This window comes from Lactuca sativa, chromosome 7 (assembly GCF_002870075.4).
Source record: "Lactuca sativa cultivar Salinas chromosome 7, Lsat_Salinas_v11, whole genome shotgun sequence".
Taxonomy (NCBI): Eukaryota; Viridiplantae; Streptophyta; class Magnoliopsida; order Asterales; family Asteraceae; genus Lactuca; species Lactuca sativa.
The window spans coordinates 32,191,746-32,210,131 of record NC_056629.2 but is presented as its reverse complement, the minus strand read 5'-3'; the positions used below and the strand labels follow the sequence as shown (position 1 = coordinate 32,210,131).

The window sequence follows — 18,386 nt, the reverse complement described above, 5'->3', positions numbered from 1 at the left end:
TTGCCAAGTAAACTAACTTTTTAAAAAAAGGTATGTAGAATAGTTTTTGAGAAGTTTTATATAAATTTCTTAAATATACCTTTAATCAATTATATATATATATATATATATATATATATATATATATATATATATATATATATATATATATATATATATATATATATATATATATATATATATTCTAAATGTTAATTTATATTTTTAACTAGTTTATCATATAATTTTTTTTATCAAATATAAATTTTATCCGTTACCTTATAAGTTAACAGTTAACTTTTTAATTATCAACTATTTTTTAGCTAGTACATAAAATATAACTTATATATTAATTATCAAATACTTGAAAAAGACAATTGAAAAATAAAAAAAAAATTATGAAAATTATGGATGATGTACATGAGAATTATATTAGGAATGATGTCAAGAACCCATGTGTAACCCGACTCTGTGGGATCCCATTCTCGTACGAATGTATTTTTTTTATAATATATTAAGGTTTGGGGGTGATATTAAAATTAGGGCATCAGGGATGGAAGTGGAGTGATATTGAAATTTAAGGGTAGGATCAAGGGCGTAGACACACGGGGAATTCGAGGCCTGGGGAACATGAGAATTCAAGAGCGGAGGCGGGGAGCTGTTTGGCTCCATTGACATTCCTAATTTATAATGTCTATTTATTAAGGAAAGTAATTGCTTTAACAAATAGTAAATTATATGAAAAACAATGTTGTTAAGATCGAAATCCCAGATTAGGATCACAAGAACCTACAAAAAACTATAACAAAAAAACAACCACTAATATCAACAGAATCGTTTTTGTAACAACATCGAACCTAAGTTCTTAGGAGCCTAAGATCGTTCCTTAAGATCTTAGCCATTTACTTTCATTTGGTCTTAATGTCTAAAAGGACAACTCTAATTTTTTTATTATTTATTTATTTATTTATTTTTTAACATTTGAAAAAAAATCACACATATTTGTTAAATAATTCAATGCAAAAACTAAACAATTTATCCTTTCAAGTTGAAAAAGCCTCATAAATTCATTTGCTAAGCTCGGAATCTAACATCCGAAATCACATGAATCCACACAGAGCCTCCTTGCTCTGTCCACTCATAAAATATGAGAGCAAATTGAGGTCAATAAACTTGTCCAACTCATTTGAACTCTAAACACACGATAAAAGCCATATCGAAACAATGTAACAACCGACCAATGCCCCATAGGCAATATATGAAAGTTCTATGATGTATGTGTTTAGTATACGATCCATTGTTCAGATGCGTAGAAAGTCCAAAACAAACAACATTGAACTGCCAAATCCGTTTCTAACACTTCTAAGCTTCATTAACGACTTAAAAGTGATTATAGTGGATCCAAAACTTGTTTTAAACATGTAATAACATCCTTAACTTAATTAAATCATCAACATAATACATTATCCCACAAATCTCAAATTTAAACCTTTAACCTCAAATGAAGGAGATGGGAGGTTTTAGGGGTTAAGAGATACCGTCTTTCATCGTCTGGCAAGACTAATCCCTCAACTTTTATTTCAATCCTAAAAGTTAATATTCTTACAAACTAAATCCAAAACCTAGTTAGATATCTTAAAATGGATAACACACACTCCTTGCTATACTTATTGGGCGTGTTCGATACTAAATGTTTGAGAGCTTATATCATTTGATAAAATGTTCTGTTTTGAACAAAAAGTCTCGTTTGACACCACAAGCTTTTAGCGTTTAGTTTAAACACAACGCTCAAAATTCAAAAGCTACCTAATGTAGCGTTTAACAAAACGCTATCAGTTACCAGCTAACCGCTATGAGCTACCAGCTAGTTTTGCCGAACACGCTCATAAAATATGCATTTCGTTCTAAGTAGGACTTGGCAAACTGTGCACGCTAAGAGAAGAGGAGAGATGTTCGCAATGACTATGACAAGAAATCACCCTTAAACTTTTGCCAACCCCAGAGAAGAGAACTTCGAGGATACGCGGTAGACATGCTTTTCCCAAGAATCTTCAAACGAATACTTTCTGTTTTCTCTGTCTCATCTGTCTTAGAACTCTGGACCCATCTCACGAACTGCAGATGGGCACATTTCCTCCAAAGCTAGACATGTTAGATCAAATAACATACCTTAAGTTCGATGATTAAAAGGTTAACTAACATCCACAAGATTTAAGCTTCAATTCCAACCAATCAAATAATTAATTTTAATTTAAGTACCTTAAATTAACAAAAAAAATTGAATGTTTAATTAATTACTCGTATATAATTTATTTTAAAATAATTTTATTTAATGAGAACTACACTTAAAAGAGAATGAAAAAGATGAATCGACCATTTATTGGTTGTCTTTTTTGGGAAAGAGAATGAAACCTAAGCCAAATTTATTGGCCGATTTGTCGTAGTATATTTCGAGGACATTTTATAAGATATAACATATTTTAGAAAAATGACCACTTTTTTATGTGGGTACATTTTTGATAGTAAAATTCTAAACATATCATATTTCACAATAACCTTTTCTTTTTATAAAAATTAAAAACAACCGTGCGCAAGACAAATTTTGATATATGTAACGTTTAATATGTGTCTATGTTAATAATGACAACTAAAATTTAGAGTTCGAGTGATCTGTTAAGACAACAATTTTAGACAAGTCATGTTTTATATGATGAATTTTGATAACAATGTAAACTTTGAAATACAACGTGTTTATTCGACAGCCACAAATTATTTGATATGATAATATTTTATGATGATGAAACATTTAAAAATGTGAGTAGATTACGTCAAAATTAACTCCAAAATATGAGTAATATTTTGTGACAATAAACTAGTTTAAGAATGACCAATTTATATTTTTAATTTATATAATATGACTATATTTTAATAGTTAAAGTTTACAAGAATTTATCATCATAAAATTATAGGTTAAACTAGTAATCATAAAAGAAACACAAATTTAACAAACAAAAATAACAAAACAATGCAAGATAAAGAAGAGGGGAAAGTTAGGTGGGGGAGTTCAAAGGATAGAAAAGTTAAAAGGATGGTGGTTGTGACGTTGATCCATTTTTAGATTAGTTGAGAATTAATTTATTGTTAATTAACTAATTCGTTAGATCATGTTTAAGTAGTATATTTTAGACTAATGCCAAGATTGATTAATAAGAAAAGAATTATAAGTGTTTAGTATGATTTGAACAAAGTGGTACAAAATTAAATAAAGACTCACACTCTATCTTTTGTTCTGCGAATAAAAATGAATGCTCTATTTTTCATCATATCCCATCATGTCTCCTGTATCAAACACACCATTATAGAAATTAAAGAGTTATTTGATAGTTGCTGATTGAGTCATATATGATTGAGTCAAGACATATCCTTAAATCTGATCGAATAAGAGATATAAAAAGAGTCCGAGCCAAAAACTTTTAAGCATAATATCTAACAATCTGAATCTGACTGAGTTAGATGAAGCCTCTTATCAAACTCAGTAATAACAAGATTTTTACTTCTTTAGTCACATTTGAAAGTAATTTGAGTTTTGAATCAACCATGTCTAGGGGGAGGTTCAAAAGTGCAAGTAACTTTCTTTTCATAATGGATATGTTCAAGGATAACATAACTAACAATTTTCTTCCCAACTATTCATTAGCTACTTATGCTATGATCATTTTTAAACTTCCAAACCATTGGAATGCAATTTCTTGAAACCATTTATCTTTTCCTATGAGACTATGTAGAAATCACACTCATATATATAATTAATGCATGTTTGGTCAATATATGCAAAGTGCTTTATTATATATTTTGGACACTTTTGTAAAGTATTGTAATATCATCTTTTAGATTTAGTATTTTTTGTTCATGACGAATCACATGATAAATGAATTTCTTCTATATGCGTTAATATCATGTTAAACAACTTTGTTTCTTTCATCATCTTTTCATCTTGTTTCCTTTAGTATATGTTTGGATAACTAACACTTTTTCTTCGGTATTGAATTTACTTATGTATGCATCGATTGTAAGAACAAATCAACTTTGTTATTTAGTTAGAAATTTTGTGTTAACATGGTATTACCACATAAGCATATAAGCTATTTACATATTCAAACAAACTCCACAAATAATAATTTGAAATTATCGATGTGATATTAATATAGCCACATTAGTCATACATTCAATCAAAATTTAAAAATAACAACGGATCATGCTCATTTCAATACAATCGGGTGGTATAGTACGTTGAAAGATTGACTCTTTGATGTTGGCTTTGATTTCAAAATTTCCTTTTTTTAGTCAAAGTTGTGATCACCTTGTCATGAGAGTCAAAATGTGATCGATCAAGTGATAGTGGAATCAAATGTATGTTGATAATTATGACAAAATGATGTTATGATGGCATGAGGTGCACGTTACAATGAAATCCAACCAACTTATGAGATGAAGATATGTTGAATTGACCATAAATTCCATAATACAATGTTAGCCTTTGAATCATGAATTTCTACATTGCTTAGACATGGGGAGAATGTCCCATATAAGTTGGAAATTTTCATAAAAAACAAGAGCTAAAGGAGGTAACTTCGGCTATGATTATCGGTTTCAATCCCATTCACCTTCTTCTTGATGTTCCTTTAATAATGAAAGAGGTCTATATGTAAATGTTAACCCCTCATTAGCCCATTATTTTATATTGTGGGGTTGTTTTATATTTCTGTTAAGAAGTTGAGTCTAATTCAGTCATATTTAGACACTTTGATACCATGATTAAAAGCATTTGATTCGGTTTTATAGCATCATATATGCCTCTTACCGAGTTTGATAAAAAACTCATATACAACTTAATCAGACATTGACTCAGAACCCTATGTTTTGTATCCATGTATCTCTAGATTTAGGCCATGAACGTTTTATTTGTAGTACTCATGCTTATATATATTATTGAAAAAGGCTATTAGCGTGATCTTGTAAATTTAAAAGTTGATTAAAAAAACTGATAACCCAAAAGAAGACAAGCACACATGAAAAATGAAAAAAAAAGGTCCAATTAAGTAAACAAAAATAATATAAAATATAAGATTGAAATTGAAAAATACGGTGTATGCAGAGTGAAAATATTTTGGGTGATCCCATTGACATGGATGGGAGGTAGTACACATCTGATGACGCAGAAGAAGCCAGTACCCTTCAACTTATAAGGCTGACATTATGGAAGCACAACTCAACACTCATTGCATTAATTTTTACAAGTGTTTTTTTTTTTTTTTTTAAACTAAAGTTTTCACGTTTAATATAATTTTGTATATTTCAAAATCTTATAACTTTGTTTGCCTAACATTTCTACACAAATAAAAGTTAATTATAACTACAAACTATTCTTGCAAAACATAACAAACAAATTAAACGTATCTCAAGAAAACACATAACAAACACCAAATTATATAAAAAATGAAAGATTCCGAATGAAAAAAATTTGTGAATAGATATGGGTTAGATAAAAAAAACAAATCAAGAAACATATCTATTTAATAACAAAAAAAAAAAAAAGATAAAAATCGCGTAAGTATAATGCATGCATGAGCAGGCCTGGTTTATGAACAGTTTTTTCACATGAAACATCACTCTCTCTGAAAGCAAAACCACCCACCAAAGTCCCACTTCCACAGTGAATCACTTTAATCTTTAACCTCATAGATTGCTTCTTCACAGAGATGGCAGAAAAATCGACCAATTTGGAAACTAATTTATATAAAAAATACATCAAAATGGACAGATTTTATACATGTGAAGCTTGAAATTTTGTTTCTAGTGTTAAAAAAAGATAAGAAAATTGGTATAAAAGAATATAAGTGATTCATCTGTACATGCATTGTTTCATCATCAAATTGATAGTACTATTACCATATCTAAAACCCACATCACACACAGATACACACACTGAGTGTGTGACATAAATGAAATATGCAAAAAGGGTTTTAGTTTTAGGTAGTTACCTGTGAGATTTGAGAATGAGGAAAAGCAAAGGAATTGGAGAGATAGTTGAAGTAGAAGGAGGTGGTCGAATCGTTAGGTCGCTCAGAAGAAAAGATCGCCATAGCAAAGTCTGCACATCAAAGGGTCCGAGGGATCGGCGTGTTCGTTTATCAGCTAACACGGCTATCCAGTTCTATGATGTTCAAGACAGGCTTGGGTATGATCGACCCAGTAAAGCCATTGATTGGCTGATGAAGGAAGCGAAACCTGTGATTGATGCGCTCGAGAATGATCATCATGCGCATGAGTTGCTTACATCTGTTGTCGATACCTCTGAGGCATTTCATCGAACAGGTGGTGAGCGGAACCAGGAGATCTCCACTCTCGCGAAAATCAGTGGTTTTGATGACTACCCAATGGGGCTAATCGATTCAAGAAACAAAAACCAGGAAAAATCGATTGAAGAAGAAGAAGAAGTTATAACCCCGATGGATTTCACGTGGAATCCGAGCTACGATTCGGGAGATGGCTTTGCGTTTGTTGATAGGGAACCCCTTCAGTCCAGTTATCCTACACTCATCCATACATTCAACAATGCGTTTGTAGATGATGAAGAGTTTTTGGGATTTAATTTTCAGCAGGAAAATCATCTTCAAGAGGAGGAAAATTGCAACCTTGTGTCCAAAACCCGTCGCTCCTCTGCCACTTCCTATCAAATTCTCTGAACAAGGTAACAAGCTCTCCTCCTCTATACAATTAATTTACAGAAAAACCACAAAACTAGCTATTTTGTAATATTGATATATATATATATATATATATATATATATATATATATATATATATATATATATATATATATATATATATATATATATATATATATATATATATATATATATATATATATATATATATATATATATATATATATTTCAAAATAGTTTTTTTCTTCATAAACAATCAATTTTACATAGGTCTATTGGAAAATCAATATTTTTTATGCCTAGTTTTTTTTATATTATATTTTCCCCTAATTTTCCCCGTAAATCAATATCAACCAAACAATTCATTTTAGCACAACGACACTAATTTATTTTTGCAAAAATAAATTTCAAAGGCCTCTACTTCTAAAAAAATAGTAAAAAATTATCAATTTTGTAATAATAATTTCGCATTATAAGAAAAATAATTCGTAATATATAATAACTCATATTTTAAAGTTTTTGAAACTACACAAAAACAAATTCTATGAGGAAATGGTAATTTAGAAACGGTCAGTTGTGAATACAATTGGTGTGTTTTTGTGGAAAATATAAAAAATGCCTATTTTGTAAAGGTTGAATATTGAAATTTTTGTATAAGAGAACTAATTAGTATATAACACCTTTTTGTAATACATAACAATTAATGATTTAGATATGTTGTAAAAAAAACACTTATGTCCATATATAACAAAAAAAAAGAAAAAGAAAAAAAACATTGTTATATATAACAAAAACTTGTTATCTATCAATCAGCTCTGCTTTTATAACAACACATCATATCTTTGACCTAACAACACATCATATCTTTGACCTAAATAACACTTATGTCCATATAAAATGTCATTTCATATGAATTTTGACAAGTTGTATGTCTCTCACCAACATGTATGAGTATGACCTTTAATCCCACTCATTTTTATGTCTATCGCCATATTGCAACATTGCAACATGTTTAATAATTGAATTCATGTACTTCACTTCTAAAACAAGTACACTATTTGTGTTTATCGATCAATATGACTTTTTATATGACATATGAAGTTTTATATCATAAATTTCAAGTTTAAGACCACCTACTCCGGTGGAATGATGTTGAGCTTTCTTTCGATTATGACATATCATATTTTGTGATAGTCTCACTTCTCATTACAATATAAACACTGTTTAAAAAACAAAACCCACTTACATATTAACAAATAATTTATAACTTTTAATAATTATTTTAATTATATATACCTCTAATTACTCAATGAAATATCATCACCAATATAGTTAAATAGTTTAGATAATAATAGTTATTAAAATATAATATAATCAATAGTGAAAGGGTACTAATTCTTCGGTTGAAACATTTGATTATTCCGCTAGAAAAAATAATGTTTTTACATTTATACCCTTTGTTTTTAATATGTAAATAATTAAGAAAGAGAAAGACAATCCTAGACTCGTGGTGGCTATAGCTTCGATTAAAAGATCGAGAATTACGTGACTTCCTTCTACCTTCTCATGATTTACTACACATAATATAGCTTATGGTTTCTCACAAATACGAGGGGGTTGTAATGGTTCATCAGGAATTTCATTGGGGTTCTCCACGAAGCTATGGTAACAGACGACAATGGCGGCGGTAGATGATTTAAACATATTAACAATGATAAAATATGAAGAAGTGAAAAAGAAAGAAAGAGGAAAAAGGAGTGTTGCGTTTCATTTAGAAACAAATTCAAGTGATAGTTTTCTTTCACTCTAAATTAAAAGGGTTGTGATACTTCCACAGATCTTTTTAATATATCCACGACAAAAATGTAAAAATGGTCTATGTGGTTGACAATTTTATGTGCTTTTGGTCCAAAACGAAATGTTGGTGCACCACTGGTCCAAAATTGGATATTTCTATTGTTTTTGGTCTCTATCTACTTAAAAAGACCATTATGCCCTTATAATTTGTTTTTCCATTTTTTATTATATATTTTTAGTCAAAATAAAAAAAACCACCACCATCCTCTCTCTCTCTCTCTCCCTCTCTCTCTCTCTCTAAATCTTCATCTGGGTTCTTTAACTTCGTCTTCTTAAACACACACACACACACAAAATACACAAAGTTATGAAGATCCTTGTCCGATGGAGAAAAAGAAATACGAATTGGAATAGTCCCAAGGTCAATCGATGGTCCAGCGGCCAAATTCGCGAGTAGGGGCGAGCAACACAAGAGGCCGTCGCCTCTTATCTTTCATCGGGAAGAGAAATCGCCGCCTCTTGGTGTTTTACTCATCCGGAGCGGAGGATGAAGCGAGGGCAACAATGGCCGCTTGAGCAGATCTTGTGCTCTTATGTCTCGGAAGAAGGATGCGAAGGAAGGGGGATCAGTATGGCTAGGGTTTTCGAAGGGAAGTAGGTCATAAAAGAGTTCAGACGAGAAGCACGACGTCGCAGGTGGTTCGGTGGTGTTTTCTTTGATGGGAGAAGAAGAGATGTGCGAGAGGTGAGGTTGCTGTCTCGATGGCTCACTGAAGCACCACTACAGCCAATGGTTCATAACAGAGGACGAAGAAACATGTCGTGACCAAGAGACCCAATGATGGGTCACGATTTTTGTTGAATCTCAAACCTGTAAATCACGACTGGTAACGAATCTGGTTGATTGTGGGTGGGTTCTTATGTTCAATGTATAGTTTAGGGATGAATGAACTTTTTTTTGCCACATATTCCCGTTCGATCTATCTGATGAAGATGAAGGGAAGCAGGCGGTAGAGAGAGATGTGGGTTTATTTTGTTTTTGTTTTTCATTTTATTATAAGAATAAGAAAATAAATAAAAGAAATTAAAATATAATTATTTAAGGGCCATATTAGTCATTTTAAGTGGGATCTGGACCAAAAACACAAGAAAATACAACCATAGGGACAAAAACCACACAAGTTATCTAAATTGGACCAATGGTGCACCAACATTTCATTTTGGTCCAAAACTACAGAATTTTGCCAACCACAGGGACCATTTTTGCAATTTTGTCTATATCCACTGATTTTTAAAGAAATTGACATTTATACCCTTCATATTTATATTTAGAGTTTATTCAAAGGCATTGGCAGAGTTTTAGTAAACACTTATAGCAAATGACAAACATGTATACACCGTTTCTTCTTTGGGCACTGTAGTTCTCGGCCGGAAAATGGTAAGTGTCTTCTATTATATTTTGACAACAATCTTCATCCCGCTACTCCTTGGATTTAACCGAGCTTTTATGAGGGACCAAATACCTAGACCGAAGTGGGTGTAATAGTTGATACTAGAATAGCCTATGGTGGTGCCTGCAAACACAAACAGAGGGTAGTGAATGGCGATTGTTGCGTAACCTCTTCTTCTTTAAACCCCATGGCTTAATTGTTCTGTAAATACCTTCATCGTTATTAACTCTAGTGCACCTCTAGTTCATGTATTTCATTATCGAGAATTATGACTGATAATAGGTTATTCGATGAAAAACCTCAAACCAACACCACCGCAACAAAGCCAATCTTTTTGGTAATCAGTTCTGAAGAAATCTCGGACAACACCACCACAACAAAACCAAAAATAAATAGAGGTTCTCCTTGGTTGCTGAAAAAATCTACGGCGAACGGGTTCTCCTTGGTTAGTTTACGGGTGTCACTGATGATCTGCAACATCGTTCTTTTCGGTTTGGAAGATGTTCGACCTCACCCTTGACGTCTTCAAAACCTCCTTTGCGAGCCTTCATCTTCATCCCTTGAAAGACCACAAGCAAGGTGTATATTTTATGACCCAGTTGAGATTTTAGGTTATAGAGACTGGAGAGGTGGTTTTTTGCTTCCATTTTTGCAACAATAGGGTTCATAATCGCCATAGAAGAGGGTGGCATAGGAACAGGGGCTGCTGGCAACAGAATCTAATGCACAAGGCCGTGGAGAATAGAGAAACATTTGGATGAAGACTGGAAAGCGAAGTTCAAACAACAAATGGGCAGAGGGAGATTGAGATTGAGAGAGGGAGAAGCAGTTGAATAATTGATTACACTCTAAATATAAATGAGGGGCACAATTGTCATTTTGTTTTAAAACTCAGTGGATGCATAAAAAACTACTGTGGCAATATCACTTCCCAAGTTAAAATGAAGGCATTATTGTCAATATCTTAAATTTTCTGTGGATAAATAAAAATCCTCAGTGAAGAAATCAACTCTGATAATAAATACTTAATTTAATTCAATATCTTAAATATTCAATTAAGTTGAGTTATAAATTATATGATTCATTATGATGCTATTTCTCTCTTTAATCTTATATATATATATATATATATATATATATATATATATATATATATATATATATATATATATATATATATAGGCTTAAGTTATTGTATTCTAATTAATTATTATGTGGATGTAGGGATGAATGTAGACCAATGATTTTAATTATTTGAAGTAATGATTTATCTGTCTTTAAATTAGGAGAAACATGTTTAAATTAGAAAACACATGTTTAATTAATGAAAATTTTGGATTTTAAGGGATATTGATTTTTTTAATTTTGAATTTTGATTTTTTTGAATTAATTCATTTTTAATTCTAACATAATTTTTAATTTTTACTTGATTTTATTCTTTTAGAATGCAATTCTGTTAGAACGATATTATATGAAGATGCCGTAATATATTCTCATATAGTACATATGTTAATTGAAGTAACTTCTTGTAGAAAAACAACATTCTTAAACCTTCGGTTGAAATATAACATAATCCTTATATATTCAAATATTCATACATATTCTTACAAAATAATAGTCTAAATAACATTCTTAAATATACAATTATCGAACAAATAGATTTGATTACTAAAATTAATTAATAGATAACATTAAAAATTTATCTTATTTAATTAATTCTTAAACTATATTGCTTAAATTAATGGAATTAATTAATATTTATTTGATTACTAAAATTAATTAATAGATAACATTAAAAATTTATATTATTTAGGTTTTGAAATGATTGGATCACATTGAATCCTACATTCATATAATAATTAGTTAGAATACTTGAACCTAGTTTTTTTTTTTTTTTTTTTTTTTTTTTTTTTTTTTTTTTTTTTCTCTCTCTCTCTCTCTCTCTCTCTATATATATATATATATATATATATATATATATATATATATATATATATATATATATATATATATATACACTAAAACTATTTAGTTTATATATTATTACTATTTGTTTAATCGAACACTTATATTATAAAATAAATTAGTAGAACTATAATAATATGTTAATTATTAATTAATTTATTATACATTTTAATATTAATTAGATATGAAATTATTATATTTAAGTTAAAAATTAAATAAATACTTTTTAATCACAACTAATTAAAACATATGCACTGATGTGTATGATAGTTGAAAAATATGATACAATACAAATAAAAAAAATAAATTAATTGCAACTTTTCACAACTAAAAATAGAATTAATTCGACATATTTATTTGTTGCTAGAAGTAGATTTTGTAGTGGTATATTTCTCATGATTTGAATGTTTAAAATATTTATAATATCTCTAAACATTATATAAAAACATCACTAAATATCTACTCAAGTATTCAGTAGGAATCCAAGTGACTTGTTAATACATTTCTTTATATGGTAGCACATATATTTAAATTATACTTTAAAATATCATTTATTGTCTGTTAGATATAATTTTATGTAGTGACTAACTAAACGATAGTTTATGTCCTTTATTCCAAGGTAACCAAGACCATGCCGACAAAGACAGAAGAACGATATCGACATTATCTATAATTATAATAGTATGTGGTTAGTATTTAATTTGCATCGTAGATCTGAATATAGTGAATCTAGCAGTACTCTAGCTTAATTTGTTGTGTAATGGTTTATATATAACCGGTTTGTGTTCTAAACGTTATATGTTCTAATGCTTAATTGAATGGCTTACATTTTGAACAATTAGGGTCAAACCAGAGTGATGAAAACAGTTAAAAAGGAGATGGTCGAAAATGTTGTGTATTATTTTGTTACGTAACGTACAAGTTATTATGATACAAAAAATATTGAGGTTTATTTGTTGTCCATTGGTAGAATTAGAAGTGGTCATACTTTCATCATACCTATTAATTTATAAATATAAATATAAATAAAAAAGTTGAGGTTCCATAGATACAAAGAATTAGAAGTGGTCAAATGGAGTTTTCTTGTCAAAATTATTTGGATCGGATCCACCTGCAAACACTTTTTAATTTTTATCAAATTTTTTTATACATGATTATGTATAAATATCACTCCAAATGGATGCAGTATTATTAGCCTTTTTTTTCGTGAATAAAGGAATATTTTAGGGAAGTTTTTTATTATCTATATTAACTATTTGACGACGTTCAACTAGTTTCATGTCACCTTATATTTTCACTATTTAAGGTAATCATACTTATATATATACATACCTAAACACAATGAATAAAAATTTGACAAAACTGCCTATTTCTAAGAGTTGGTAATCCCATATATAGGCATTATGACATCCTCATTTTGTTGTACAAACAAGATATACCCAAATATATTCGTTGTCATTTGCATCTTTTAGAATTTATATTTTGTAATGTACAACTCAAGATAATGAATAAATTATAAAGTCCGCTAATTCTATATTGTATAAGTGTTTATGTTTAAAGTACAATTATCTAAGACATAGCCCCACAAGGATACATATCCCAACTTTGAGGTATGTATTAGATCTAAATTAAGCTCCATGTAGAGCATGTGTTTATGTTCAGTTAATGCCATCCATTGATGGCCTATGAGGAAAGTGAGTGGAATCTAAAACAGATTAAATGCAATGAAGACCTTCGATTTTATGATTGATTCATGCATGACCATCTAAAACAGATTAAATGCAATGAAGACCTTCAATTTTATGATTGATTCATGCATGACCGTAGTTTTGATTTTTATAGAGGATGATACGATCGTGGATCGACTAAGAGAGAAGTTAGTTGAGACTTGAGAGCAAATGGAGACATTTCACATTTTAAGTGTACAAAACTAACTTAAAGAATCGAACTAATGATATGAAATGAATATGTGGATTACTTCTATCATTGGCAAGAATTTACCCATACTTTTGGAAATATAGAAAACCGAGTTATATCTTTTTACATTAGCGACAGACTTTTCCAAAATTCCGATTTAAACAGTCTATCAATATTGAAACATATTTTTTTTCAGGGAAAATTATAAGAAAGTAATTATATTATCACGGAATTTTGATTTTGGCATGGAGTTATTTTTTTCGCAATTAATATATTTACAATTTTGTTGCAATATCAACTAAATGATTAGTTCTTCATGTTCTCCCGGTAATCACTTTTCCTGAATTGCAATAAAGTCACTAAGTTTACCAAAATTTCAATTTTGATATCGATTTTCAAATCGCAAGAAAGTCCTTATATTACCATACAAATTTTCATTTTGACACCGAGTTTTTTTTTTCTCAATTATGTCATTACATTTACAATTTTATTGCACTATCAACCAATTGACCAATTCATGAGATGTTATTGTGGTTTAGAAACTTGATTTATACAATATATAAATGAAGGTCGGTCCAATGGTTCAAACCCACTTACAAGTCAGTGAAAAGGACATGGTCATCCTTTCAAGAGATGTTATTGTGGTTTAGAAGCTCGATTTGTACTAGGGATGAGCGTAGGCGGGTACCCGCCTCATTTGGTGAGAACCGGAACCGGAACCGGAACCGGAACCGGAACCGGCGGTTCCTAGAAAGTTAGAACCGGAACCGGAACCGCTCTAGGCGGTTCTTAAATGTTTGGAACCAGTCCCGGAAGCGGGTAACCCGGTCGCATTAATTTTGTTAACTTTTTTCGACAAAACCGTAATTTAGTTCGATCCAAATCAAATCAATTCGGACCAAAGACGGACAAAATCGGACCAATATATTCTAAACCGGTCTAAGTAACACACCTTTATATGAAATTATATATATATATATATATATATATATATATATATATATATATATATATATATATATATATATATATATATACCGGTTCCGGCGGGTACTCAGCGGGTAGCGGTTCCGAAAAAACGAGAACCGGAACCGGAACCGCTTAAGGCGGTTCCATAACTTTAGGAACCGGAACCGGAACCGCCTAAGGCGGTTCCAGTTCCAAAACCGGCAGTTCCGAGGCGGTTCCGGTTCCAAAAGCGGGTACCCGGTTCTGATGCTCATCCCTAATTTGTACAACAAGTAAATGAAGACCCCTACAAGGTCGATTTATTTATAAAACAAATAAATGAATACCCCTATAAATGAAGATCACAATGTGGTAATAACCTAGTGATCAAATGTGTAGAAAATACATGTTTGTCAAAGCCACAACGTGGCAAAGATGAGACCACGACGTGGTCTCGCAACAATGATTTGGGTTACGTAAAATGAACAGTAACATCAATGTACTTTAAAATACCACGACATGATGAAGTTTGACTACGACAAGGAGGAAAGTAGAATACCTTTTATTTTTAGTGACAGGTCGGGAAATATCGCAAGAGAGAGGTGTCATAAAAACATGCAACGACATGTCATAAAAACAAATGATCTTTAATTAGATCATTTCGAAAAAAACACTCGCAAAAATACACACCAAAGTGCGACTTCACCTAGTTAAACCCTAAGAGTTTGATTTTTTTATGAGAATTACGAATTAAAGTTTCAATTTGGTGGATTAAGGTATAAATTACTACTTCTAACACTTCAATTTCTTATAATGTTTAATGTTTAATTCTCGTCAGAGTATTTCTTCACAAATGACATTTAAAGGTCAATCTAGCGGTTCAAACTCACCTAAAAGTCAGTGAAAGGGCGTACTCACCCTTTCAGGAGACGCTATTATGGTTTAGAAGCTTAATTTGTACAACAAGTAAATGAAGACCCCTATAATGTTGATTCAAGAGATGCTTAGTGAGTTTGAATCACTAAAACGACCGTGTAGGGGTCTTCATTTACTTGTTGTACAAATCGAGCTTCTAAATCACAATAACATATCATGAAAGGGTGACTATACCCTTTTTACTAATTTGTAAGTGAGTTTGGACCTTGGATTGACATTTATTTATTTGTTATACAAATCAAGATTCTAAATCACAATAACATCTCTTAAATCGATCAATTGATTGATATTGCAACAAAATTGTAAATGTAATGTCATAATTGAGAAAAAAAACTTGGTATCAAAATTGAAATTTTGTGGTAATAAAGTGACTTTCTTGCAAATTTAAACTCAGTGTTAAAATCAAATATTTGGTAAACTTAGTGACTTTATTGCAATTTGGGAAAAATGGTTATAGGAAGAACATGAAGATCCGGTCATTTGGTTGATATTGTAACAAAATTGTAAATACATAATTGCAAAAATTATAACTCAGTGTCAATATTGAAATTTTATGGTAGTATAGTAATTTTTATTTATTTATTTATTTTATTTTATTTATTTATTTATTTATTATTATTATTATTATTATTATTATTATTATTATTATTATTATTTTTGCAATTTGCCCATTTTCTAACTAAAACATTTTTCTTACACCATTTTATTATTTCAATGTTGAATCACATCATGGATACATGTCATAACAAATTTCACATTCAATCCTTTATGGTCATTTTGTCCGATAAGACATCATATTTTCATAATACCTATTTGTACACAAATTCAAGTTTATTTTCTTATACTTATCATAAGCCTAATCATTTATGGATTATCAATTTGCTTAGAATTTTAACTTCTATTTACACATTCATCCAAAATTACGATCTTTCTTGATGCCCCTTTGTCAAACTATAGCAATGTACTCTCATTTGTCTCAAATATTTATGATTTTCCCATACTTGTGCATACAAGTTGCACATATATTTTTTTTTCTTCATCATTGTAACATCGTATTTTGGGTCTAGATTTTTTTTTTATATTATATATTGAAAAAATGTTTTGGAAAAATTAAATTAAAGAAATAATTGAATTTAAATATGAATAAATAATATTGTCATATAAACTAAATAAATAAATATATATTAGTTAAATTTAAACTTTCAAAGCTATTAGAAAGATTATTTAATGATAAATCAAGATTTATTGTTGAGGGGTCATTTTTGCTACTGTGATAGAGGAGCACAATTGTGAGGGATGAGTACACATCTACATGTTTAAGTTATTTGCTTGGCATAATTCTTTATATTTTTGTCATTGAATTTTTCTATTGTTGGGACATCTCAATGTCTATTACTGTGAGAGACTTCTAATACATTTTTCGGGGGACTGATGTAAACGCGCTAAGATCCATAAGTATAGTTGGAAACATTGTCCCCAAGCATGATATTTAGAAGAGAATAGATAGAAATGACTTTTTAAGCACCAGAAGATTCGAGTCACTTAAATTTTATATTCATTTTATGGTTCTTTTGAATTTGGAGTTTGGGTGTGATAAGGGATAACCAATATTTGTTGTTATGCTTCGGTGTTGATAACCTTATCATTTTTTGTTTTGCACGGGTAGCTTCGGGAGATGTGTTCGTGTGTGATTAGGTTGCATCAAGATTTTTAATGAAAAACGAACAAGTTCTGATCTCAAGCCACGACTCATTTACCACTTCCATTGGTTCAAGAAGATTAGGTTTCCTCAAATTGATTTTTTTAATGAAAATGCTAAAAACAAAAAATCCTTTTGAATTTTTTTTTTGTTTTTTCTTGTTTTTTTTTTAAAAAAAATGCAAGCAAAGAAATAGTTGAAACCAAAATCTTTTTGTAATTTTTTTTGAATGCTTTGAAATGAATGCATGAAAAAATGAAAATAAGAAAAGTAAAATCTTTTTGGATTTTTTTTGATTTAGTTTTTTTTGAATGATGAAATGCATGTGGAAACTAGAACCTAATGTACAAAGACCCTTCCCCAAGCTTAAGATTAAGCATTGTCCTTGATGCTTGGAGAGGGTAGGACAACCTACTGACCGCGGGGGGGCCCAACACTGCATGAACTGCATAACTTCTTGTACCGTTGTGTCAATTATTGGACAGAGGCATTAGTTGCAGACAAATCAGCGCGAATGTCGGCAACAACTTGATCAAGGTGATCAAAACGCCTCATGTATGTGTCATGGTACTGAGTCGCCCGTCGGGTGTAGAAATAACGTGCGGTATCTACTGGGGCAATGAAAGTGGATCCCCCTACAGTAGGAGGAGTGCAGTGAGCGGGAGGAATAGGGGTGTCGTCTTCGTGGTCGATGACCAGCCACTTAGGAGCTCTCGGGGGCGCGTGGAATGGAAACTACAGAAATATTCTTTGGTAGACACCATCGAGTCTGAGTGATGTCCTGCTGGAGATGGAGGGAACTGAAGTCCCCAGCAGGAACTCAGAAATAGGGATCACCCTACACCAACCATGTGAGACTACCATCACTTTCTCTGCGGAAGAAAGATGAGGCTATAAGGACATTAGATGTGATGATATTGGAGCCTTGTGTGATTTTCTCGAGATTCGGGCGCTTGCTCTAAAAAA

General features: G+C 30.7%; 1 protein-coding gene and 1 long non-coding RNA gene across 5 annotated transcripts; one reads left to right on the top strand and one right to left on the bottom strand.

Annotated features, from left to right (window-relative positions):
- Nucleotides 1-287: 287 nt before the first annotated feature.
- On the bottom strand, nt 288-6,151 carry LOC122195038 (uncharacterized). Of its 2 annotated transcripts, XR_008225163.1 has the most exons (3): nt 6,021-6,151; nt 3,254-3,318; nt 288-2,121 (listed from the first exon to the last, which is right to left on the bottom strand). It is a non-coding gene; the product is annotated as an uncharacterized LOC122195038 (long non-coding RNA). The 2 variants fall into 2 exon arrangements; XR_006184964.2 differs by lacking the exons at nt 288-2,121; nt 3,254-3,318 and adding an exon at nt 5,491-5,766.
- LOC111892066 (transcription factor PCF6) lies at nt 5,773-12,758 on the top strand. Of its 3 annotated transcripts, none has more exons than XM_023888130.3 (2): nt 5,773-6,730; nt 12,540-12,758. In XM_023888130.3, the coding sequence occupies exon 1, from the start codon at nt 6,036-6,038 to the stop codon at nt 6,723-6,725; it is 690 nt and encodes a 229-aa protein (XP_023743898.1). In that variant the 5' UTR covers nt 5,773-6,035; the 3' UTR covers nt 6,726-6,730; nt 12,540-12,758. The 3 variants fall into 3 exon arrangements, with proteins under 3 accessions (XP_023743898.1, XP_023743899.1, XP_052621436.1); XM_023888131.3 differs by having other exon boundaries at nt 12,520-12,758; XM_052765476.1 differs by lacking the exon at nt 12,540-12,758 and adding an exon at nt 8,342-10,972.
- Nucleotides 12,759-18,386: the final 5,628 nt, after the last annotated feature.